This window comes from Rhinolophus hipposideros, assembly GCF_964194185.1.
Source record: "Rhinolophus hipposideros genome assembly, chromosome: 15".
NCBI classification, from domain to species: domain Eukaryota; kingdom Metazoa; phylum Chordata; class Mammalia; order Chiroptera; family Rhinolophidae; genus Rhinolophus; species Rhinolophus hipposideros.
In genome coordinates this window covers 56,125,420-56,150,438 of record NC_138061.1, presented here as the reverse complement: position 1 = coordinate 56,150,438, position 25,019 = coordinate 56,125,420, and the positions used below count along the sequence as shown (strand labels likewise).

Genomic DNA, 25,019 nt, shown 5'->3' with positions numbered 1-25,019 from the left:
CCATATTACAGGTGTAAAAACTGAGGCCCATTGAGGGTCACCACTATCAATGAGGAGCAAAGCCCCAGTTGAACATGGAGTGGAATTCGATGTGTGTGTGCATTCTCTGTGCACCCCCTCACACTGGTGTGATAATGGCTGGTGCCCTTGAAGGGAGAGGGGGAGGATGGCTGGATATCTCTGGTGTAAGGAGAATAGGTGGCTTGCATCAGGCTCTACTGGTCTGGGAAAAGGTATTTTTGAGTCTAAAATAATCCTCTTGTTGGGGAAGGGTTGCAGGTTTGGGAAGCAACCTTTGCGTGGGGCCCAGGACCCTTTGGCTTGAGGTGCAAACCCATGTCCCCACCACGGCATAGCCTCCCACTTTTCAGGGCTCTGTAATCTTCAGTTCAGGACTGACCTGTCCACTTTGATCACAGTGGGCTGACAGGTAAATGTGGTCCCCATGACACATACAGCAAGGCTGCCACTGCTCTCTCGTTTGCTCCTGGGCACGGGAGGCTCAGAGTAGCCAGGTGGCACCACCTTTCCAAGGCTAGCGGTCCTCCCTAGCAAACTGGCCCCTACACACACACACACACACACACACACACACACACACGGATAGGATACACATCCAGACACTCCTATATTGACACAGGCAGAGACACATGTGGACACACACAGCGGTGATATACACACATGCTGCCCACCCACCCCTCCTCCCAGACACGAAAGTCACACAGGCATCAACAGACCTGTCGATGGGACATGTCCCAGGGCCAGTGCAGCTGGGTTGCCTGGACAAGGCTTTTTGGCAAAAGCAGACGTGGCTAGCGGCCACTGTCTCTGCACCCCTATAGTAGTCACCTGCCATCATTGAAATCCTGAAGGCTCTGCCGGCTCTGGAAGACCCTCCAGACCTGGCTCCTGACCTTGGGCAGTGTGGGGTCCGTGGCCCAGTGTGTCCCTTCATGTCTTGAGCAGGGACATGGCCATGGCTGGCTGTCTCCCTCCCTGATTCTCTCTTTCTCTGTCTCTCTCCAGGAGGGAATGGTGGGCTCTGCTGGGATGCAGTCAAGATGCTGGGATCCTGACTGGAGAGGAGGCTGGTGCTGGCGGGAGGAAAGTCTGTGTGCCTGGGAGATGCTGCACCTCCGTCTCAGGGAGGCAGACGGCACCTCAGACTGCAGTGCTCTCCATTGTGAAGAGTTGGCAGATGAGGGAGAACCAGGAGACCAGGAGGCTACGAGGGCATGGCCCGTGGGCAGGAGGATCAAGGAGAGTCTGGGGCCCTGGATGAAGTGAGGACAGAGTTTCCAGAAAAGAGGGGTCCAGGGCCCAATGTGAAATGATGCTCATGGTCCATGATGGGCGGTCTGGGCATGGCCCATTGGATTCATCAGTGGGATGTCACTGATGATCTGGGAAGGAGCAGAGCAGTGAAAAATGAGTGTAAATCTGATCACTCTTATATCTGATACAATAAACTCAAGGTTTGTTTGTTTGTTTTTTCAGAATAACATTCATGGCCTTATATGCCTGACCAGTGCCCATGTCTCCACTCTCATTCTGGGTTCCTCTGCCCCTCACTTACCACACTCCAGCCTCCTGGGTCTTCTTTTGTCCTGTTCCAGGACCTTTGCACACGTCATTCTGTTTGTAGGTGAAGCTCATATGATCTCTCCAAATGGCTGCCTCCCTCTCATCCTGCAGGTCTCAGTTCATTGGTCCCTTAGGGTTATTTTCTTCCCCAGGACACTTAGCTTCTTCCTGAGCGGCCAACACAACCTGGGCCAAGGCTTGCTCAGCAGACCTGTGCTGCTCAGCCCTGTAGCCACCAGCCACTTGTGCCGAGGGAGGACTTGAAACATGGCTCCTCCAAACCAACATGTGCTACAGGTGTGACATACACCCCGTATCTTGAAGACCTAGTAAGAAAACAATGAATGAAAAAACTAGGTAACAAATGCTTTTATACTGATGACATGCTAAAGTGATATTTTGAATATGTTGGGTTAAATATCATTCAAATAAATTTCACCTGTTTTTTTTTTTTTTAATTTTAATGTGGATACCAGCAAAATGTAAATTATATGCATGGCTTCTGTTTTATTTCTAATAGTGATGCCCAAAAATCTAGGTAGCCCTGAGCATCTGCTGCCTGCGGAGCGTGGGTGGTCCTATTGCATCTCAGCAGAGGATGGGAGCAGCCTCCTTGCCAAGGTCACGAACCTCGTGCCTGTGGTCCAGCCGCCCGTCAGGATGCCAGAGTGAGTGGGGCCGGGACCGCCTGCTATGCCTCGTTGTTCAGCCCCTTTAAGCTGAAAGCTCCAGAGGACTTCCTCTCTTCTTGGTCATTCAAGTCATTTAGAAAATGAAACCCAGACCTTAGCCAATATTAGGCCCCAAATCTCAGCGTAAGGAGATATTGCTCCAACATCCCAGAACATGGGGGCTGAGCATGGGGGCCTTTATGAAGAGAGGCTTTTGTCCCTTCTGAAATGCCATCAATCAAAAGCCCAGGAAGAATAAACTCAGGTATTATTTCTGTAATCTGTGCTGATGAAATACAGGATTCACAGAAGGGCACGGCCCAGAAGGAATGAAACATACCCAGGACGTAGGACCAGGAAGAGCAAGGCTCTCTAGAGAGTTCTGTGGAGACTCCCAGAGCTGACTCACTGGCGTTGAGGGCCTGAGCTCCCCTTCAGCCCTTTGTTGGGCTGCTTCCTCCCCCTGGAAGGCCCATTTTTCCATCGCTTGTACTGCATCCTTCTTGAATTTTAAGTCCAGCTCGTCTTTCCCTCCGAGGAGCCCTCAGAGATGCTGCCCTCACACCTACCCCCCCACCCCCAAGCTGGATGGACCTCTCCGTTCTCTGAGTCATCTGTCCCCACTGCCATAGCCACTCACACTCACACCTCAGGACAGGGCCTCTGCGCCAGTCCCCTGCTGGTCCTCCCAGCTCTAAGCCCAGAGCTGGACCACAGCGGGAGCAAGTGGGCGCGGATGTGGGAGGACTGAGCGAGGTACCCCTACTTCCCCCACCCAGGGAATTGCTTCCTCCTGCCGGCTCCCCCCCCTGGGATTGGAAGTCTCCTGGACTTTCTCTGTGGCCTTCTCTCTTATCCCCTCTGCTACGAAGCCTTCATTGAGGGATGATGAGGCAGGAGGGACATGGCGGCTACAGGTAACCAAGCCCTTGTGAACACAGGAAGATTTGGCTTTTTCCTTGGTGGAAACAGGAAACTCTGGAAGGCTATTTGACTTCAAGCCTGACCTTGTCGTAGTTTTTTCAGAAAGTGATCACATTCCTTGATACCCCAAAGATGGGCTGAGGACAGCAGAGCTAGGTGTGCCCAGGGCAGCTGAACTAGTCTAATGGTCCAGGTACGGAAGTGAAAACAGGGTCTCAAACAAATATCTCCACTGCCACGTTCCCTGCAGCACGATTCACGATAGACAAGATATGGAAACAATCTAAATGTCTGTCTATGTGGAAATGGATACAGAAGATATGACATATAAACAACTATTCAGCCACGAGAAAGAAGGCTCGCTTGCCATTTGCAACAACATGAATGGACCTTGAGGGCATTATGCAATATGAAATGAGTTAGACAGAGAAAGACAAATATCATATGATCTCACTTATATGTGGAATCTAAAAAAAAAAACCCGAAACGTAGAAACAGAGTAGTGGTTACCGGGGGCTAGGAGATGGGGGAAAGGGAGAGAGGCTTGTCAAACAGTGCAAACAAACTTCCAGTTAAAAGGTAAGTAAGTCCTGGGGACGTAATGCACGGCATGGTGACTATAGTTAACAGAACTGCATTATATACCTGAAAATTGCTAAGAGAGCAGATCTTACATGTTTTCACCACAAAAGAGGAATGGTGATGATGTGGGGCGATGGAGTTGTTAACTAATACTACTGTAGGAATCATACGTATTAAGTCAACACGTTGCACACCTTACACCTACACAATGTTATGTCAAGTATACGTCAATAAAGGTTAAAAAAAAAAGCCTACTGCTTCTCTGGAGTTTGGAAGGCACGCAGTGTTAGTCTTGAAAATGCTAAGGTGGAGAGAAAGATAAGAGGTAAAAAAAAAAAAAGTTGGTAAAAAAAAAATTAAAAGGAAAACCAGTAACATGAATTTTTAAACGAATTGTCATGCTTCGGTAATAAGAATAGATTTATTTATTATGTGATTCTTTTTTTAATGAAATGACATTTATTGGAGAGGCACCGATGTGACACGTACTTATTTATTGAATGAGTTGACTGCGTCAGGGAATAGCAGGCTCAAGTCTCCCTTTTCCTTCATGTTGTTGAGCTGCCCCCTAGATTCCTGAAATGAGATCTGGATCTATGTATAAGCAGGAAATTGACTTGTTTATTCCTTTGTCTTTGGGTACACGTAGGATGAGCACTCGTCTATGACTGTGGGAATATTAATTATGGTACAGAATTTAAAGTGGATTACAGGAGACCTGGATAATTATTCTCTCTCTCTCTCTCTCTCTCTCTCTCTCTCTCTCTCTCTCCCTCTTCCTTTCTCTCTCTCTTTCTCTCTCTCCCTTTCTCCCTCCCTCTGTCTCCCTCTTTCTTTTTTTCTGTGGCAGAAAGGACAGTCAGAAGACTCCAGACAAAAGAAAACTCATGATATAAAAAAGAGAGAGACACGGAAAGCACCACTCAGTGCTGTGCGCTCGGATCATTCTCTTCTTCGAGGTCGCAGAGGGAGAGTGGTGGGACCCAGGATGCGGAAGGAGGCAAGGCCAGGTAGCTGACGCCATAGTTATTTTATTAGAATTTTACACGACACATTGTTGTATATTGCCGTTAAGCTCCATGGGTGCCTTAAACGATTAGACAAACAGGTGACCTAACGGAATAATGAAATACCTCGTGGTACTCTATCACTTTTTAATAAAGGTACCATCAGAGTCAGTGCTAACGTCTTGGTTTTTAGCATACTGTGCTTAGATAGAACAATATATTTGTGTGAAATATAAATTTCAGTATTTGCAGTGATAGACTATTATGTTGGCAACCTACTCTCACAAGGTTCAGAAAAAAATCTGCACTGTACTTGCAACCTTTCTATAAGTTTGATGTTGCTTCCAAATAATAATAAAAAGAGAAAACCAAGGCTGAAAAAATTACCTAATCTGACCAAGGCCGGGTGGATAATAAGTGGCAGCGACAAACTGCAACTTGGGTGTGTCTGACTCTTAAATCCACACCCTCCCCCACAAACCACACAGCCCTGGACATCCTTGCGGCCTCCCCTCCCCCACCACCCTTCAAAATCTGCCCAAGAACACCTCTGTTCCTGCTCCTTCGTCTGCTGACCGGGCCTCCCTCCCCTAAGCCACGCTGAAGTCCTTTTGATGGAACTGCTCCCTGACTTACCCCAGGCCTGCCCTGGCCCTGGCCCTGGCCCTGGCCCCAATCCCGCCAGGCCCAACACCCACATCAGACCACGTGGCAGGCAGCAGCAGGGCAGCTGAAAGCACTCAGCACACCAAGTAGGCTCTGGCTGGCTTCCTGCTCCTCAAAGTGGGGTTCCATCCGCTGAGCTCACATTCCCCCTCCACCCCAAATCCTCCCACACTTCCTAAGGATCTCAAGATTTTTCAAACCACTTACAGGAAAGCATGGCAATGTTTTCTTGTCTTGGTTCCCCATTGTTACCATTCCTATAGTTTGAGATTCCCTCCTAATCAAGTGCTTGAATAGGGGATCTCATCAATTAGAGGTTCATACGAAAGGGTGACAATTAAGTTCACGAAATTGCTGCAACGATGTTGCTAACCTTTTTTGATATCAGAGGGATTATTCATGATGACTTTTGTGCCAACTGGACAAACAGTTAACCAAGTTGACTATTTGGAAGTGCTGAAAAGGCTGCGTGAAAAAGACCACCTGAACTTTTCACCAACAATTCATGGCTCTTGCATCACGACCATGCACCAGCTCACACGGCACTGTCTGTGAGGGAGTTTTTAGCCAGTAAACAAGTAACTGTATTGGAACACCCTCCCTTCTTACCTGATCTGGCGCCCAGTGACTTCTTTCTTTACCCGAAGATAAAGGAAATATTGAAAGGAAGACATTTTGATGACATTCAGGACATCAAGGGTAATATGACGACAGCTCTGATGGCCATTCCAGAAAAAGAGTTCCAAAATTGCTTTGAAGGTGAAGGGATTTGGAAGCAGCTGGTAACCACAAGATGGCCTCAGGGTTTTTCTTTTGAAAATTAATTTGGGGAAGGTATTCTATAATGTTGTAAAGATTTTGTTGGGTATCCGATGGACATGCGTCCTATTTGGGAGACCACCTCAGGGATACTGTGGATACCTGATCATGGCATTGTACATCAGAAGCTAAACATTAATGAATGCCAACTATAATTTTATATATATAATGTGATGGTTCAGTGTGAGGTCGGAGGGATAGTGGATGGGGGGAGGGGGGTTCACAGTATGAGGGATATAAATGATGAACGTCTAAGTATTACCTTGTTTTGTACACCTGAAACTAATAAATAAATTAATTAATAAAAAAAAAATAAAAAAATAAAAAAATAAAAAAAAATAAAAAAAAAAAGAGCAGAAATGTTCTGCAGATGGACGGTGGTGATGGTTATACAACAATGTGAATGTATTTAATGCCACTGAACTGTACACTTAAAAATGGTTCAAATGGTAAATTTTGTTATGTATATTTAAAAATACACATTAAAAGTAATAAAACATAAAAAAAAAAGACAAGAAGAATGAAAAGATGTTAGCATTGTGTTCTTTTTGACCCCCCCAAAAAAAAAAAAAAAAAAAAAAAAAAAAAAAAAAAAAAAAAACAAAATTGCTTTGAAGAGTGGACTAGGCACTGGCATTGGTGCATAGCTTCCCAAGGGGAGTATTTCGAAGGTGACCATAGTGATATTCAGCAATGAGGTAGGTAGCACTTTTTCTAGGATGAGTTCATGAACTTAGTTGTCAGACATCACCCATGCCAAAGACAGAAACTGCTGCTTTCTTGCTATGTTCCAGGCACAGCCCTGCCTTCCCACAGCTGAGTCCACTGTGCAGAGCAAAGTCCACTATGCATTGCCTGTAATGCCACAGTCATCACCTGTGACTCTGTGCCCACCCAACTCTGCAGCAAGCTGCAGAAGCAGGAGCTGGGAAGCCAGAGGGGCTCAGTGCTGAGGTATATCCCATGATCCCATGAGAGACAGTTTATTCCAGATCAACCTGACCACCCTCAGCTTGAGCCAGGGCCTCTTCACTGTGTGAAACCACACGGACCCTTCCAAGAGCTAAAGAGGCTCTGCAGCTGGAATGGAAGGAGTCACGTGGACATATCCCTCTATGTTGCTGATCTGTCTCTTTGCTCTCCTGGGAAAAGAGTCCCCGCCTTTGTATGTCCTCTCCTGGTGGTGGGCGTTTGGGGTTGGTGGCCCTGGACTGAGAATGTGTCACCAGCCAGGACTAGGGGCTGAGGCCCAGAAAGGGAAGGATTCCCCTGCCAGGTCCCTCCATGGGGCCCTGCACTGCTAGGGAAGCTGGTTGGGGACGGTAGGAGACATTCAGCCCACAGGAAATTTCCCTACTTACAGACCTGGAGTTTCTCTTCAGCAGGTTTCCTAAGTGCCCCTCCAGCCTGAGTGCTCTGTGAGGAAATGTGCTGTGTAAACAAGATGGCTGTTTCCTGCCTGGAAGTCCTCGGAGTAGAGGTCCTTGTGACAGGAGCCTCTCCAGGGTGGAGAGAGAGCCTGGTAGCCTGCATTCATATAAATGGTGCTGTCCACCTCTCCACTCTGAGCCGGAGGCAGAGATCCATGGGCTCTGTTTGCATGGGTGAGTTTAGCCCCAGCCCCTGGGTCTTCCCCAGTGCATGAGTTGCAGACAGGGAGAACCAACCCAGCAGTCACAGGCTTAACTAAGGGCCCGATTGGGAAGGAGGAGGCCTCCCCACCCACCACTGAGTTGTTCCACAGGCTCATAACTGTGGATGCAGACAGATGGGCTTGCAAATATCCTCATGCTTTGCTGGGCTACTTGGCCAGGTCCATTCCCACTAGGAACTCAGCAGGGCCTGCCAGGGGAAGGGAACAGCCAACCAATGAGAAGGGAACACCCCAGCAGGGGCAGGGGTCTCCCCATGAATGACCACGATGGAGTGGCCAGGCTCTGGACCCTGGTTATCTTCATTCACCCTCAGGATCATGATTGCTTAGAGCCTGAAAAGAGGGTGGCTGAGAGTATGAGGGACAGATGGAGTGAGTGAGTGACCACATCCCTCATCCCAACAGCCTGGGGAATGGGTCAGGGTTGTCTCCAGGGCACAGAAGTTACAGCTGAAGTTAAGAGTGGTGAAGTGAGTACCCCACGGTCACACAAACAGAGACTCCACTAGAAAGGTCCTCTGACTCTCCAGAGCTCTTACCTCCATACTCTTCACTTGCCTCAAGCCAGAGCCATGGGGCATGAGAACACGTTAGACGCCAGCTGATGCCAGAAGTTTCCCAGGATAGTTTGGGTCTTTCTAGAGTTCCTGTCTGTGCCGTCACTGGCCTTCAGGCCCTGCTGTGTGCCTGAACCTTGACAAAACACAGCAAACGGAAGGGAAGACTTTTGCAAATGCTTCAGTTGGACTGACAGCCCTTCCTTTCTGCAGGAGGAGCAGCTGGAGTAAGAGCCATGTTGCTGCGCTCTCTGGCCCTCTCTCTCATCCTGCTGGTGGTCTCTGGCATGGAGTGCGATGTGAAGGAAGTTTGTGTTGGAAGCGCAGGCATCCCTGGTGCTCCGGGATCCCACGGCCTGCCAGGCAGAGATGGCAGAGATGGTGTCAAAGGAGACCCTGGACTTCCAGGTACTGGCTGGGAAACCCTACTCTCAGCTGAGGGACAGTGACCTGTTTTCAGAAGATCCATATGTTCAGGGCTCTGGTCTGGGCCCAAGGGTCAGCTGGATGGTGGGACAGGGCAGAGTTTCCCGGGGCCTTAGACTGGAGCAGCATTGGAGGGTCACTCCTCAAAGTGCCCATGAAGTGACAGGTGAGTCAGCCCAGCTGGCAATACAGGTCCAGTCACACGAGTCTAATCCAGTTGTGAGTGCTAGATACCATACATCCATGTCTCCTTCTCTCTGCAGGGCCCATGGGCCCCCCTGGAGGAATGCCAGGTCTCCCTGGGCGTGATGGGCTGACTGGAGCCCCTGGCACCCCTGGTGAACGTGGAGATAAAGGAGAACCTGGCGAGAGGGGCCCTCCAGGTGAGCAGGGTACAGCAGGTGGGCAGGGGCAACACAGGCACTGTTACGTGAGGGATGAGGGGGACCAGATAAATCCGTGGAGGCCACAAGGGGCTTATTGCTCAACCTAAGTAGAATATGAGGTTGAGCAGAAATCAGAAAGGTCTGGGTAGTAAGCCACATTGCAGGGACTGATGGGTGTTAAAAGTGCTCCACATATCACGGCGGCTGTGGGGAGACACAGGGTGTCAGAGGTAGGAAACAAAGCAGCATGGGGAGACAGGGCAGGCCCTTCCAAGGGCTGAAGTTCTGGAAGCATTCAGAAATGTGTACGGGCTTATGTGGACCAAGGATCCAGGCAGATGTTTGATTGGGAGCCCCACATGCAGAGGCTCCGAGTAGTGATCCAGGTCCATCAGGAGAGTGCAGAGAGAACCACACTTGGCCTTGGGCGAGGATGGAAGAGGGAGTCCTGCCCAGAAACCAGTAAACCCCACAGAAATGGGCAGACAGAGCCGGTAAAACATATGGCAGGAGAGGAAAGTAAGGAAGGGCTCAGCAAGTGCTAGGCTATGTGAAAGGACAGGGTGGGAGGATATAGAAACACACTCCAATATCATGGACCCTTACCACGTGGGGCATGGGCAGTGGGTGTGGGAAGGAAGAGGGCAGAGTGTCAGGCTTGTGGCTCACATCACAGCTGCGTGGCAGGAAGAGGAGTCTCTGTTGGCTTACTCCTTCTCCTGCGTGGGGTTCTCTCTACAGGGCTTCCAGCTCATCTAGATGAGGAGCTCCAAAGCACACTCCATGACTTCAGACGTAAAATCTTGCAGTCATTGGGAGGTAAGGGAACCTCTTAGGGCATTATAGGATAGGGGATCACCCATATGTTCTCCTCATCCTTAGCACCAGGCTCCAGGACCTAGAGACTTGACAAACAGGTGTGGACAAGCGGGTCTTGGGGTAACGAATAAGTGCTTCCCTTTTCTGATGACACTGATGGCCCAGAGATGACAGAGGAGACGCAGACTAGCATTCTATGTCATGGGAAAGCAAGTTCTCTGCCTGTATTCCTTTCTTTAGAATCCCAGGAAATTGCAGATTCTGGCACATACTAAGACAGTTAATAGGTAGTTGTTAAATGGATGAATGAATTAATAGAATTTAGGAGATAACACTGGAAGAGAGAGGGAAGACACACAGAGAGGCAAAGATGAAGAGATTGGAGAGAGCATAAAGGCTGAGAGCCCAAGTGAGGTAAAGGGACTTAGAGAATAAGCGTGTGCGTGGCTCTCACCCTTTTCTTCAGGGCGCTCTAGGTTTTCGGGAGGGTGGAAGAGAACAAACATTTGTGAACACTTATTGTATAGCAGGGCCTGTGCTAGATTGGCACTTTCTCATAATATAGCTTCTCATTCAACCTCTCACCAACACTACGTGTGGGTATTATACCTATTTTATTTACAGGTGAGTCAACACAGGTCCAGGAATTGTAGATATTCACTCATTGGCACACAGCTGGGAAGTAGCAGGGGAAGCATTGCATGGAGGTCTGCTGGGTCCAGAATCTTTGCTCCTTTCTCAGCATCCACTGTTCTCAGATGGTTGCCCGTACCTCTTTCTTGTCCTGGTGCCAAGCCTGAAGTGGGGCCCAAGCATGTTTCCCTATGTCCACCTGCACTGCGACAGTGTGTCACAGATGATTGTTTTGAGGCTGGAATGTCTCAGGAAAGGCCAGGCTCTCCTTCAGGGCCTTGCTCTACAGCAGATGAGTGCTTCCTGACTAGGAGCGGGCCTCAGGCGATTGAGAGGGGGCTGTTTTCCAGAGTCCTCAGTTCCCAGACAAGGGTGTTTTTCCCTACTGCCCTGAGCTGTGCTCTGAGCCAAGTCAACCTCAGCCACCATTTGTGATTTCAGTGCTGACCTTCTCCTTGGGCAGAAAGTCTGGGAAGAGGCTGTGACCAATGGGGAAATGCATCATGAAAGGATGCCTTTCACCTGCCAAAGAGGTCAGTGACCTGACCCGCTTTCCCCTGCTCTCAGTTCTCAGTGTGCAGGGCTCCATGCTGATAGTGGGAGAGAAGGTCTTCTCCACCAATGGTCAGTCGGTCAACTTTGATGCCATTAGAGAGTCATGTGCCAGAGCAGGAGGCCACATCGCTGTCCCGAAGAGTCCAGAGGAGAATGAGGCCATCGCAAGCATCGTGAAGAAGCACAACACTTATGCCTACCTGGGCCTGGCAGAGGGCCCCACCCCAGGAGACTTCTACTACCTGGATGGGGCCCCTGTGAATTACACCAACTGGTACAAAGGGGAGCCCAGGGGTCGGGGCAAAGAGAAGTGTGTGGAGATGTACACAGATGGGCAGTGGAATGACAAGAACTGCCTGCAGTACCGATTAGCCATCTGTGAGTTTTGAACAGGCACCAAGGCCACAGGGTAGATATGGTCCTGCCTTGCCTTTCAACCTCCCCATAAATGCGGATCCACCCGATCTATGAAATACTATCATTGCTTTCAACCAAATTTATTTCTGGCTGTTCCAATTGGAGGCATTCTTAGCCACTCCACTCGCAAAGGGGCCCTGACTCCTTTGCATGATGTCTAATTCGTCTGACACGCCTCCTGGAGCCCCTTCTCAGCACTGAACTCTAGGTAGCCACTTCTAACTTTGCCCTTTGCCAAGACATGAAGACTTCCTTCTTCCTCTTATTGTCCAACTCCTTCATTTATAGCTGGCAACAGTGAGGTATTGGGATTGAAGCTCCCTCCATAATCACACATAGGGTGCCGGTTTCCAGGACCCCTCTACTTTTTCTTTGCAGCCCACCTGCCTCCCCAGTCTCATCAAGACGTAGCAGTTCTGGCCAAGCATAATGATAGAAGCAGGCAAACTTCTGGGAAATTCCAAATGTATGAAGCTAAGGGAGCATTTGCGATTATCTGGCAACCCTGGTCAGTCTCCCCCATGAGGTCAGAGGGCAGCTGGTGCCCCAACCTGGTAGAGGCAGGTTGCAACCCAACCACAATGACTGACATGCATTATTCACTTCCTTGAGTCTTGGGCGGCCAAATAACTCCCTGACCTAAATCAGCTAGCTTATTCCTCTGAGGATGATCTCACCCACCCACCCCAGAAATAACTCAAGTAACTTCCTGCTGGTGGACGTATATCTCCATACCACTTCAGATCTCAGTGATGTGTTCACACCACTCCTCACACCCCTGAGTATTTATCGAGCACATACTATGTACCAGGCACCTTGACAAGCACTTCTAATACATCTTATAAAATATGATTATATCTTTACACAATGCCAAGGAACCAGCATTACTTTCCCTGGTTTTCATATGAGAACATTGAAACTTAGAGCAGTCCAATGTTTGAGTTTTATTACATGAAGAAGTGGCAGAGACTGGATTCAAACCCCTCTGAACCTCAACCTGAAGCTTCCACTCATACCTGCCCTACCATCTAGCTGAACAGAAATGATTTAAGGGTAATAAATCATGAATGTGTGAACATCAGCTTCCATTGCTCTGATTCCAAGAAACATCACATTTCTGTAATTGTATGCATATATTGAATCCTAGCTCAGAGCTCTCACTTAACTTAAAAAAAGGAAAATTCAATCTTAGATTATGCTTCCTTTTTTCATGAAGGGACTGCCTGCCCTTCTCCCTCAGATTGTATAGGTAAATGGGGAGCTGCAGACAACGTCTGGAAGAACATCTGGAAGAACATCTGTGTTGATGGCTAGCATTGATATACTCTTGCTCCAAGTCCACGTGGTGCATTTACGGGTGGTGATGTCATGCCTTCCATTCCCCACTCAGCCACCTGGATGTTTTCCATAATCAGGGCTCTGTCGAAGGCCTCTGTGAGCCATCTCAGTCTCAGGTCTGCATGGACTGGGACCGTGCCTCCATGCCCCAGGGCTGTGTGGAAATCAGATGGTGTTCCTACTTGCACGAGGAGGCAATCACATATTTGTCCCATCTGCAGAAAAGCCCCCACTTCTCTCAACTTCACATCTTTGAATGCTCTTCCTCAATGCATATAATTCTTTTGTTGGACAAGAGAAGACTGTGGATTAAAACCCATAAATCCAGATGGGAATGAGCAGAAATACTGATTATTTCATGAATGGTAATTTTTAATCTAGTCCCTTGCCACATGTGTTTAGGGCCCAGCACAGAAATTATTCATCCTTCCTCAAAACTCAAAACAGCAAGAAGGAGAAGAATCTTTTCCCTGTTTTGTAGATAAACAGTCTAAGCCTCCAAAAATGGATGTTTTCTCATTTCTTGATAGGTTTATTTTTACTTTATAATTTTATTTGCTATTATTACTATATTATTTTATCACATTTAAGTTAATTATAGCTGATTTATAAGAAAACTATTGATTATTTTTTGTTGAGCTCATATCCAGCCATCTTTTTGGAATCTCATTTATGGCCTAATATTTCTAATATAATTGATTCTCTTATGTTTTATAAATATATGATTATATTTACAAATGACAGAAATTGTTGAACACACTCAATAATTCATGTCTTTTGGGGGCTCTGAATGTATAATGGGAAGACTTCTAATAATTCGCCATTGAAAATGTTGCTTGTTTTAGGTTTCTGATAGATACCTTTTTTTTTTTAAGGGGAACAGGACTTTTTTGGGGAACATTGTATTTCCAGGACTTTTTTTCCAAGTCAAGTTGTTGTCCTTTCAGTCTTAGTTGTGGAGGGTACAGCTCAGCTCCAGGTCCAGTTGCCGTTGCTAGTTGCAGGGGGCACAGCCCACCATCCCTTGCGGGACTTGAGGAATTGAATTGGCAGCCTTGTAATTGAGAGCCCACTGGCCCATGTGGGAATCGAACCGGCAGTCTTCGGAGTTAGGAGCACGGAGCTCCAACTGCCTGAGCCACCGGGCCGGACCCTCTGATAGATACCTTTTATCAAGCTAAAGAAGTTTCTTCTTTTTCCTAGTCTGCTGAGATTCATTTTAATCATAAATCTGTAATGAAATTTATCCGATGATTTTTTTTTAATTTCCTTAGTCTGTTTACCCCAAAATGGTGTCAAATGTGGATTGAGTCATTTACCATTCCTGGGTGCTGGCATCTGGAGCCCACAGGAGAGAACAAGAGTCTTTAAGTGCCTTATCTTTTAAGGTTGAAGAAATGCTGCAGAGACCCCACCATGGAACGTGAAGGAGGGGACTGACTGAGGGGACAGTTCAGTATGAGTGGTTTAATAATTCCCATGTCTTTGGTCAGTATAAGGAAGATGGAAGAGGAGAAAGGAGACTGAAGCGCTTGGGTAGAAATGATCCCTTCCTCTCCTCTCCGTGTGGGGTGGGAGAGAAGGCTGGTCTATTCTCCTCGTAAACTTTGCAGGTAGGGATACCCCAGTTACTTTGCCTTTCCCATTAAGTCCCCCAATGCAGGAATAGGGGGCCTATCTCTGTTCTATAATTGCTGAGGTACCTAACCAGCAGAGGGCCTGATCTTGCTAAGGCATGGGGTCATGGAGAAAGGGGAGAATACGACTGGGAGCAGGAATGTTTTGAGGGCAATGTGGATCTCCAACACTTGCATGGAGTTTCCCAAGGTCTGTATAAATGTCATTGTCATGGAAGCTAGCTGAGATTTAAACCCTACTCATGAGCAGGTTGCTCCCTGGAACACAGGGACTCGAAGAACGAGAGACTAAGAACTGAAATGTCCACTGACATGATGTTGAGGGTAAGGAATGTGCAGCTGAAGGCTTTTACAGAGTCCCTTGTCTGAAGAACCAGCTTCTGAGAGGGACTGTCAATTGTAATCAGTCATACAAAGGGCCCCAACAACCTATCAAGGTGGGCTGAGAAGCAGCAGTGTCCTCACTGACATGTGGTTCCTCCTGTGAGAAGGTACGGTCCACCCTTGGTGCCATCATTATTTCTACCCCCCACATATGCAAATAAGTAAGAGAGAAGGCCACTGCCCACCCTGCACTTCAAGAAGACACCTCTCTATGGCCAAGGTGGTGATGAATCAGAGATTAAGCTGAGATCTCAGTGACAAACAAAGGAGGACAATAATTATTCATTTGGGCTATGTTTTTATTCAACCCTAGAAAGTTTGCATCGCAGTGGTCTTGGAAGAAAATATATGAACAACTTTAAGACCTTGTATAGTTTTGAGAACAGAGTGAGTGTCAAGATTGCGTATGTCTGCATTCATATTTTTATACTTTTATATATTAAATTAGTTAATTACATGAGTTTGTTTGCTGTTTGTTTGGTTTTTTTCATGTTGAAGCATCTTTGCATTCCCAGGATATACCCTTCTTGGTCTAATGGCTGATACTCTCATCACACTTACTGTGCAGCAGGCACTATACTTGTATTAACCTATATCATCCTCATTAACCCTATTATGTAGATGCTATAATTATCCCCAGCCGACAAATAAGAATATCGATGCAGGGGCTGCCCGGTGGCTCAGGCGGTTAGAGCTCCATGCTCCTAACTCCGAAGGCTGACGGTTCGATTCCCACATGGGCCAGTGGGCTCTCAACCACAAGGTTGCCTGTTCAATTCCTTGAGTCCCACAAGGGATGGTGGGCTGCGCCCCCTGCAACTAGCAATGGCAACTGGACCTGCAGCTGAGCTGCGTCCTCCACAACTAAGACTGAAAGGACAACAATTTGACTTGGAGAAAAGTCCTGGAAGTGCACACTGTTTCCCAATAAAGTCCTGTTCCCCTTCCCCAATAAAATCTTAAAAAAAAAAAAAGAAAAGGAATATCGATGCAAATAGAATGAAAGTATTGGTCAAAGTTCAAGCAGCCATGTCATTGTAGAACTGTGCTGTGAATACAGGAAGGCGGATTCCAGAGACTGTGTTATGGACCATTCATGCATGGCTGGACTTTAATAGCTATTTGTTACTTCAGGTTTTCTGGTGGGTGAATGTCAGGTCCATGTCAGATACTTATTCTGATGTTACTGGTTGCCAGGAACATATCCTTCCCATGATTGGAAAAAGACAAGAAGAGGCCAGATTGAACCTGCAAGTACGTTTAAAGTGGCCGCTCCCCGCATGTCTCTTCACTGCCACACGGCCAAGCCAAATATGAAAGGAGTTGGGGTGTTTACTCCACATACTCTAGGGCAAAAGTCTGCAAAGTATCACGGCAAAGGACTAGGATGTAAAATTCTATGATAAGAAGAAGTTAAAGTGAGGAAACTAATTCAAACTATCATGGCCGCATTTGCCACATGTATTATTTTTGGCAAAGAACCAGTTTTTTAAGTTATTATTAGCTCTATAGTTATTACCTGACTCATTTCATTATGTAATTTTTATTTTATTTATATATTATTATTTCATTTCCTTGTTTGTTTATTTATTTCTTCCTTATTTATACTACCTTTTGAAAATATCAATTTATCTGTTTTGTAGTGTCCACAGTATTGAAAGTCTGCTTTTGAGGCTTCTCATATCAGTCAACTTTCCCTCCGCTTATTTTTCCTCCTGGGTTTAGTAATTTTACAAGGTGAACTTTGATTGATCTCCATCTGAGCAAATCCTGAGATGCCTGGGAAAAGAATAAGGTCCTCCATTGCTTTTACGTCCCCACAGTGCACTACGTTGCAATGAGCTGGGACACTTCAAAAAACAATTTTGTATCGTGGCATAAACAACAACATGTATCAGTAATAATCATAGTAAATCATAATAATAGCATACATTCAGACCCCAGATCTATGAGAAGACAGACTTGCAGACACGCCTGCTCAAGGGAGGGTCTTTTCCCCGCCAGAGTCCAGGCTTTCTTACAGGCACTTTGCTCACCGTGCACAACTCTTCCTCCTCCTGCCTTATAGCCTCTCCCTCCATCCCAGCCACTCTTCCTCTAAATCTGAGCATATATAGGGTCCTGGTTTTATGTACATCCTCCACTTTCCGATTTCCACCTTTCTGGGAACTCTGCCCATTTGCTGTATGGGTTTAATTCCCTTGTCCTCTGAACCTATGGGTCCTTGAAAATTGTGTTGATGGCATCAGGAAAGAGAGCCTGAGAGGTATCTTCTTTACAAGGGGCCCCTCATGGTGCCTAGCAAGCCCTTTCTCAACAGGAACCTGGGAGGGCTGCTGAGCAGGACATGGGAACTTGAATACACAGAACTGATGACTTTGAGAAGTCAAAACTCCAATCACACAGCAGAGTGAAAGACAAGTGGCCCGGTATTCACTCCCCACTAGGGAAAAAGCAAACCTCTTGAGTTGCTGGATGAGACCAAGTGTTTCAAAGAGTGAGTGTAAGTTATGAGGAGGACAGGATTCAAAAGCCACGTCAGGGACTTGAAAAAGGTCACTTGATGAGGCTCTGATGGTAAGAACTGGACAGCCCTGGAAACCCAGGCTTGGAGGAGCCACAGACTGCTCTGGTATTTGCCCAGCTCATGGTCTCTGCTTCTCTCTGCACTCTTTCATTGGGTCCTTCCCTTGTGCCCAGCCCTGGGTTGCTGGAAACAAGGTGGTGAGTCAAACGCAGCTCGTGCCCTGGAAAAGTAAAAACACTGGGCAAGTGGGCCCAGATGTTCGCTCTAGCTGGAGACAAATCGAGCAGGCAGCTTAGAGGACATGATGCTGGAGGAGTCGTTTGTTCCATTAATGTCTATTGAGCTTTGATTCTATTTCCAGCCACTCTTCTAGGTGGGGTACAGTAAGTGGGGAACAAGACCTCTGTTCTGATGAAGTTCTGTTCTAACGGAATAGGTTGGTCAATAAGTACGCAATCAAATAAAGAAGACATTGTTACATAGAGATCTATTATAGGCAGAGAATTCAGACAGAGAACTCCCATTTCATGATAGAGTGGCTGCTGAAAATTAAATCGTTAGAGGAAGCGCTTTTGCCAGAGATAACATTGGAGCTAAAAAGTGAATGACAACAAACAACGATGCAGAGACAGAGCTGCATGTCTTAGCTAGTGCAAATGACCACAGTCGGCCTTGAATGTCAGATATCTACAAATACTTCTCCCGGTGCCTAGCTAGCCCTGTGACATGCCCAAAGAAGATATTTGAGAAAAGTTCTGAATGAGAAGGAGAAATGAGGTGACTTCAGGTTGTCAGTGTTGTGTTGAGTCAACTACACAATAATAGAGGGGTGAACTAGTCAGAATGATGGATATAGAAGTAGGTCCTATGCATAGATCTATGTGAGAGTGTATGAGACCTGTGTTTTTTGGTAGAATGCCTATACATTTCTAGAAATTTCTATACATCTTCTAGAAATAAATATCTGCAGAGAGCTAGCCTGAGAATCTGCAATTCTGGAGGATCAATTGCCTGTCGCTAGAAATGGATGCATTCTAGGAGGCAGTAGAAGGAGGAGTCTAGGGCATTAAAGTTGAGAGCTGCCCAGTGTTATGCTGGAGAGCCCACCAGCAGCCATGGAAAACTGCCTGGCATACAGCAGTTCTAAAGATGGTGGGTTGTTTATTAACCTGGGGTTAAAGGCCAGTCCAGCACTGCCCTTGGTCCCCAGGCTAACAGGGCCTGACATTGCTGAGGAATCTGCCAGAGGCCTGGCTGGAGGACAGCTTCCCTGCTACAGCTTCTGTGCTCTGAGGAGGCCCTAGTAAGTCATTTCTGGAGGACAGAGATGGGTTCCTGGGCCAAGAGTCGGATTACTTGGCTTGATCCTGGTGAGATCCAGGCAAGGGCTTTGGTGGGCTGGTCAGGCCCACTCAGGGCCTCCGTGTTTCTTTGACCTGTGACATTTGCACCTTCCTCGACCCACTTGACCATCTGCAAACTGAAGGGTGGTCTTTTTAGCCACAGAGAAGAATAGCAGTTCTTAACAACAAGTTCAAGCTTGACCTTGGACTCAAGCATAATCAGGGAAGGGGAAAGGAAGAAGGAGAAGGAGGAGATAGAAAGAGGAAAAGTGGAGAAGAAAGTGATCCAGAAAGTTTCCCTCCAACTTACTACTTCCCATTGAGTCCTGGAGAATGGGAATGATTAAGGTAGCTCACAGGCCAGAGTAGGCAAGGGCAGATGAGTAGTTATGCAACAAGGGCCAACGACATTGGGATTAGTGGCCAGAGAAGAGCACAGGAAGAGGCCCATGGGGGCGGGGCTGCCAGGGCTTCCTGGAAGAGGGGCCAGCTTGAGAAAAGGCTGGAGAGGAATCTGACAGCTGGTTGGGGGCACAGAGCTGGGGAAGCCTCTAGGCAGCATGCAGAGAATCCTGTCAGAGAAGAAGCATGAACTGAAATCCTGCCAGGCCCAGAGGAAACAGATTTTTAGGAGCGTGGGTTCTGGCTAGCAGAAATGGCCTCTCAGTGGAAAATCGCAAACTAAGGGAAGGAGGCAAATTCAAGTGTCACGTGGCCAGGATCGATGACCAAAGATGGTCTCATTTGAGGGTCAGAGCCCTGCCTCAGGGCACTCTGAGTCGTGAGCCCCCCAGCAAGTGCCTGTCACAAAATAGAGACTTTATACAAAATGGCTGACAGGCTCTCAGGGAAACAGCTGTGGTCTGATGGTGGTTGGAGCCCCAGAGTATGAAACAGGGATTTTTTTTATGTAAAAATGAGTGAATGGATGTCATAAACTAGGTCCCACCAACAAATGGGCTTTGTGGGACCTGAGGTCACCTCCTAGAGTTTGAGTCTAGCTGTAGGGCCCAGAGGAAGGGAAAGAAGGAGGAAACTGAGGCTCACTTGGCTTTCAAGAAATGGAGGTGAGAAAGAGAGGAAGAAAGCTCACCTTGGCAATGAGTTTGTCTTTGTTCCAGGCCACCAGGAACAGGGCTAGTTTGTCATTTCCAGACCCTGTGGGCTGTCATGCATAGGGTCTGCCTAGCCCCCTAAGCCTTGTCCCCACAGGAGCACTGGAGGCCCCAGGAGAATGGGCCCCTATTACAGTCCTCCTGTATCTTCCTTTGTTTCAGCACTGATCTAACTCTAATACGTCTTACTTGTCTGTCTCCCTAGTAGCCTGGGGGTAGCTCAGAGCCAAGGTCTGTGAATTCCCCCCTGTGTCCACTGTCCTGAGCACAGGGTACAACACACTAGAGCTGGTAGAAACGTTGACTACACAAGATGAGATGGAATTATTTTCCTTGACTTTCTTCACGCTAAGGTAAGGACCATGTTCCGGTTTTCACTGCTTCCTGTTCTTCTGTGTGTGGTGACAGTGTCCTGCTCAGAAACAAAAACCTGTGACGATGCCCAGAAGACCTGTTCTGTGATTACCTGTGGCATCCCTGTCACCAATGGCACCCCAGGCAGAGATGGGAGAGATGGACCCAAGGGAGAAAAGGGAGAACCAGGTACAGGACAGGCTGGTCTGCCTTCTTGGGTCTTTTTACCCCCAAAAGGAGACTATTCCTATAGTAGGTCTAGCACAGAGCCAGGAGAAGGCTCACTTTCGTTACGACGGATGGTGAATCTCAGACTAAGTTTTGTATGCGTAAATGTCATTCTCTGCCAACCAAAGATGCTTCTGTGGTTCTTCAGGATCCCACATTTCCACACAGGAATTGGTGATGTGTGGTTGTCCACAGAGAAGGAGCTGGCCCTTGGGACAGGCTGTCCCTTGGGATGCAGGAAGATCTTTCTTCTCTGGGTCACCCGTAGTTCACTGGTGGTTTCTGGGGTCAATGTGAATCGCGTATTGAGCTTTTGGAGGAAGAGAACGAACGATAGCCACTGGGTCACATTTTTTCCGTCTTTCAACAGGACAAGGGCTCAGAGGTATACAGGGCCCTCCAGGGAAATTGGGGCCTCCGGGAAATGAAGGTCCTCGTGGGTTGCAAGGACCAAAGGGCCAAAAAGGAGATCGTGGAGACAGTTCAGGTAAGGCCCTCCCCCCAGCATGGTGTGGGCTGAGGGGACCCAGGGACCTGAGCACTCTAGGGCCAAGTGAAAGGCGACCCTTCTCCCGCTGCCCCACTGCCAGACGCTTACCTCCGCCTCCTGCCCCAGCACTCTTGTTCCTCTCAGTCTTACCTGGGGCCTGAGGGGACTCCCACGGGTGCCTGAGTGCAGACTTCCCAACCCTGCCGGGCACCCCCTCCACCGGCTTCTGCAGGAGATGGGCCCCTTCTTCAACTGGAACAGTCCAATGTGAGGTCCCGGCTGTCGGGTTTATGCGTATTGTCACAAGAGTGCCATGAAAACGGTCTGCCTCATAGAACCTCTGGATAACAGTGACCATCATAGCAATTTATTCAGGGTGAAATGAAGTAATTCAGTAACAACAAAAGAAAAATGGTGACTTCATATTAATATTTGTCCACTGGCCCAACAAAATAATGGAAACATTAAAGAGGTCGTCTAGAATAAGAAATGAAAGAGAATGATGAAGGGAAAAATGACTCGAGCCCATTCTCATAAATAATTATAATATTTCAATATTTAAGCAATATGTGAAGAAAAGGATCCAGAATTATAGTTTATAAGTCATTATTATTATTATTATTATTACTATTACTATTATTCATTTCAGAGTTATAATTCTCAAGAGTTATGAAGTATATCTGAGAAGGGAGAAATAGGTTATATTTTTTTCTTTTTGCTTCTTTTTGTTTTCTTATTTTTCTGGCATAAGTATACTTTTTAGTAAGCTATATTTTTTTCAAAATACCATGTCTCCAGTTTGGGGTCTTCTTCTCAATAAATGTCTTTCTCCCTATTGCTTTGTAGTAGCTGAGACTAAGCTGGCTAACTTAGAGAGCGAAATAAGGAATTTGAAGTCAGAACTGGACCACACCAAAAAGTGTAAGCCTTCTTTCTGCCCCATGTACACGTGGATCTCACCCTTTTCTTCAGGGCGCTCTAGGTTTTCGGGAGGGTGGAAGAGAACAAACATTTGTGAACACTTATTGTATAGCAGGGCCTGTGCTAGATTGGCACTTTCTCATAATATAGCTTCTCATTCAACCTCTCACCAACACTACGTGTGGGTATTATACCTATTTTATTTACAGGTGAGTCAACACAGGTCCAGGAATTGTAGATATTCACTCATTGGCACACAGCTGGGAAGTAGCAGGGGAAGCATTGCATGGAGGTCTGCTGGGTCCAGAATCTTTGCTCCTTTCTCAGCATCCACTGTTCTCAGATGGTTGCCCATACCTCTTTCTTGTCCTGGTGCCAAGCCTGAAGTGGGGCCCAAGCATGTTTCCCTATGTCCACCTGCACTGCGACAGTGTGTCACAGATGATTGTTTTGAGGCTGGAATGTCCCAGGAAAGGCCAGGCTCTCCTTCAGGGCCTTGCTCTACAGCAGATGAGTGCTTCCTGACTAGGAGCGGGCCTCAGGCGATTGAGAGGGGGCTGTTTTCCAGAGTCCTCAGTTCCCAGACAAGGGTGTTTTTCCCTACTGCCCTGAGCTGTGCTCTGAGCCAAGTCAACCTCAGCCACCATTTGTGATTTCAGTGCTGACCTTCTCCTTGGGAAGAAAGTCTGGGCAGAAGCTGTATGTGACCAATGGTGAAAAGATGCCTTTTTCCAAAGTGAAGGCTCTGTGTACTGAGCTCCAGGCCACTGTGGCCACCCCCAAGAATGCCGAAGAGAACAAAGCCATCCAAGATGTGGCCAAGGACAATGCTTTCCTGGGCATTACAGATGAGGCAACTGAAGGCACATTTATGTATGTGACAGGAGGGAGACTGGCCTACAGTAACTGGAAGGAGGGTGAGCCTAATGACTATAACTCAAAGGAGGATTGTGTGATCCTTCCAAAGGAAGGGCTCTGGAATGATGTCTCCTGCTCTTCCTCTTACCTGGCCGTCTGTGAATTCCCAGCCTGAAGAAGTAGGCTCCTCAGCCCGTTCCTTGACTCTCTGCTGAGTTCTCTGCTATTCTTAAGGAGAAGACAATGATGGTTTCCCTATGCCCAGTGTTGTCTCATTCTTTCATGGGAATCAAAGAAAAATGAAGGGGATGTATTTGATTGTGGGCTGAAGAAGTGAGAAGAGGCCGATGGTGGGGCATGAGGGTTTCTGGTCCAGTTCATCTCACAGGACATGCTCTGTCTTGCATAAGAGCATAGCATGGGGTCACAGTCCACCATGGAACGGGCCAAGTCAAGCCCTTCCCTTTTTCAGTAAGGACACTGCAGCCCACCAAAGGGACGAGTGGGGGGCCATTTCTGTGTCAGAGTTAGCAGCAGGTCTCAGCCTCCAAAAGATCCAATTCCTTTTTGTTCAAGCATTGCCACTCCATGATGCCAAACTCTCCTGCCCTCAATTCCTTCCCACGGCTAGCCCAGCCCTGTTTATGACATGGATGTTGTATTTACTTGTTCATAAGCCTCACCAGAAAACCTTTCACCAACTGACTGTAACACCTGGCAATACCTAATGTTGATGTTAGAACGTCCAAACCAGTAGAGAATTTTTATAAAAATTTATTCGAGCCAAACTGAGGATACACCTGAGAGCAAGATCTCAACAGACAGAGAAAGCGCTTCTCAGAAAGACACTTGCAGCTTCTTTTATGCATTTGGAATTCGGGGAATGTAGGGAAGATTACATAAAGGTGGAAGAAAGCAAGGGGAGGACAAGATAGTGTGCTCTCTTAGTGTGGTTTCTCTTGAGAGGTCTGAAAAGAGGCATTTCAAAGATATGTCAACTAAATGCCCGGAAACAATGGACAGGGCTTGCTTAAGGCAAAGATAAACTTTTTACTAAAGAAGTGATAGGCCTGGAGCACGACTACCCACCATGACGTGCCCAGTTAGGAATTTATGATCCGATCACCCTGTGAAGTTACTTTCTGTAAACTTTTTTTTGTCCACACAAGCACAGGTAACAATGATTAATCCTAGGAATCCCCTCACCCTGCCCAAGTGGCTGTGGCCTCCTGAGAGTCACTGAGGTGACCTTGAGACAAAGGGCAGCCTTTCCTTCCTGCGCGCTTTTGGCAGACTGATTCGGTTCTGTGGCACATGCTAGCACCGCTGGGGAAAGCAAACGGTCAGGCAGGCTCCTGACCTCCCTCTCTGGAGGACACCAGTGGACTCAGTCCCTCCATGTTCCGTATCCCCTTCCTTTTGTGACATCCTTATCCCATCATAAGTCAACGGGTCCATTACTGGTAGAGGCAACAGGAAAAACTCCCCAAAGGTGAGTTGCACACCATGTGGGGCAAAATATGCAGCGTCATCCAGTCAGCAAATCACACCTCCCTCGGATGCTGTGTTGGCCCACAGTCTTGCCCACAACTGGGCATGATTTCTAGCCATCTCAGGATCAGTGGAGTGGAGATTCTATAGGGCCCTTGCAGCAAACTGGGAAAAGAGAGTGAATGCCAGCTCCAGCTCTATGCCATTCACAAAATGAGATAGGAAAATATTTCATGAATGGACCAAGGGCCACTTTACCTTAATGAAGTATTTTTGTGAAAATTAATTTTTTGTTGTATTTTTTCTTTGTATCTGAACTACCAGAGCGAGCACTTCATACTGAGTGCTTGATGAGTATTTGCTGAATGGGTACACCAAAATAATTCCCAAATGGATGAGCAGGTTGTATATTGAGAAATGTATATAGGGCAGCGCTCTCTCTCAGGTGAGCTCCTTCTGCTGGACGGTCAGGGCAGGGCCGACAGTTGGGCTGGGACATGCTAACGGCGCTGGGGCTGGTAGGGTGAGGGTGACAGGACCTTTGTCCTAGGTCTCCTGCACACCTCGACTGTCACATCACTGACCTTTAATCCCACGTGGCTCTTATTTAAGTACTGCCCTTGGGGGCAATTC

General features: G+C 47.4%; 2 protein-coding genes across 2 annotated transcripts; both read left to right on the top strand.

Annotated features, from left to right (window-relative positions):
• Nucleotides 1-7,697: 7,697 nt before the first annotated feature.
• LOC308508001 (pulmonary surfactant-associated protein A-like) lies at nucleotides 7,698-15,518 on the top strand (the record flags this gene model as incomplete). Its single annotated transcript, XM_081074146.1, has 5 exons — nucleotides 7,698-7,857; nucleotides 8,678-8,872; nucleotides 9,154-9,273; nucleotides 10,018-10,095; nucleotides 11,296-15,518. 5 exons carry the CDS (start codon nucleotides 7,698-7,700, stop codon nucleotides 11,670-11,672), a joined length of 930 nt encoding a protein of 309 aa, XP_080930272.1. The 3' UTR covers nucleotides 11,673-15,518.
• A 3,303-nt stretch (nucleotides 15,519-18,821) lies between these two features.
• Nucleotides 18,822-24,664, top strand: LOC308508000 (mannose-binding protein A-like). Its single transcript, XM_081074145.1, has 5 exons — nucleotides 18,822-18,889; nucleotides 20,398-20,587; nucleotides 20,997-21,113; nucleotides 21,963-22,037; nucleotides 22,697-24,664. Exons 2-5 carry the CDS (start codon nucleotides 20,407-20,409, stop codon nucleotides 23,068-23,070), a joined length of 747 nt encoding a protein of 248 aa, XP_080930271.1. The 5' UTR covers nucleotides 18,822-18,889; nucleotides 20,398-20,406; the 3' UTR covers nucleotides 23,071-24,664.
• Nucleotides 24,665-25,019: the final 355 nt, after the last annotated feature.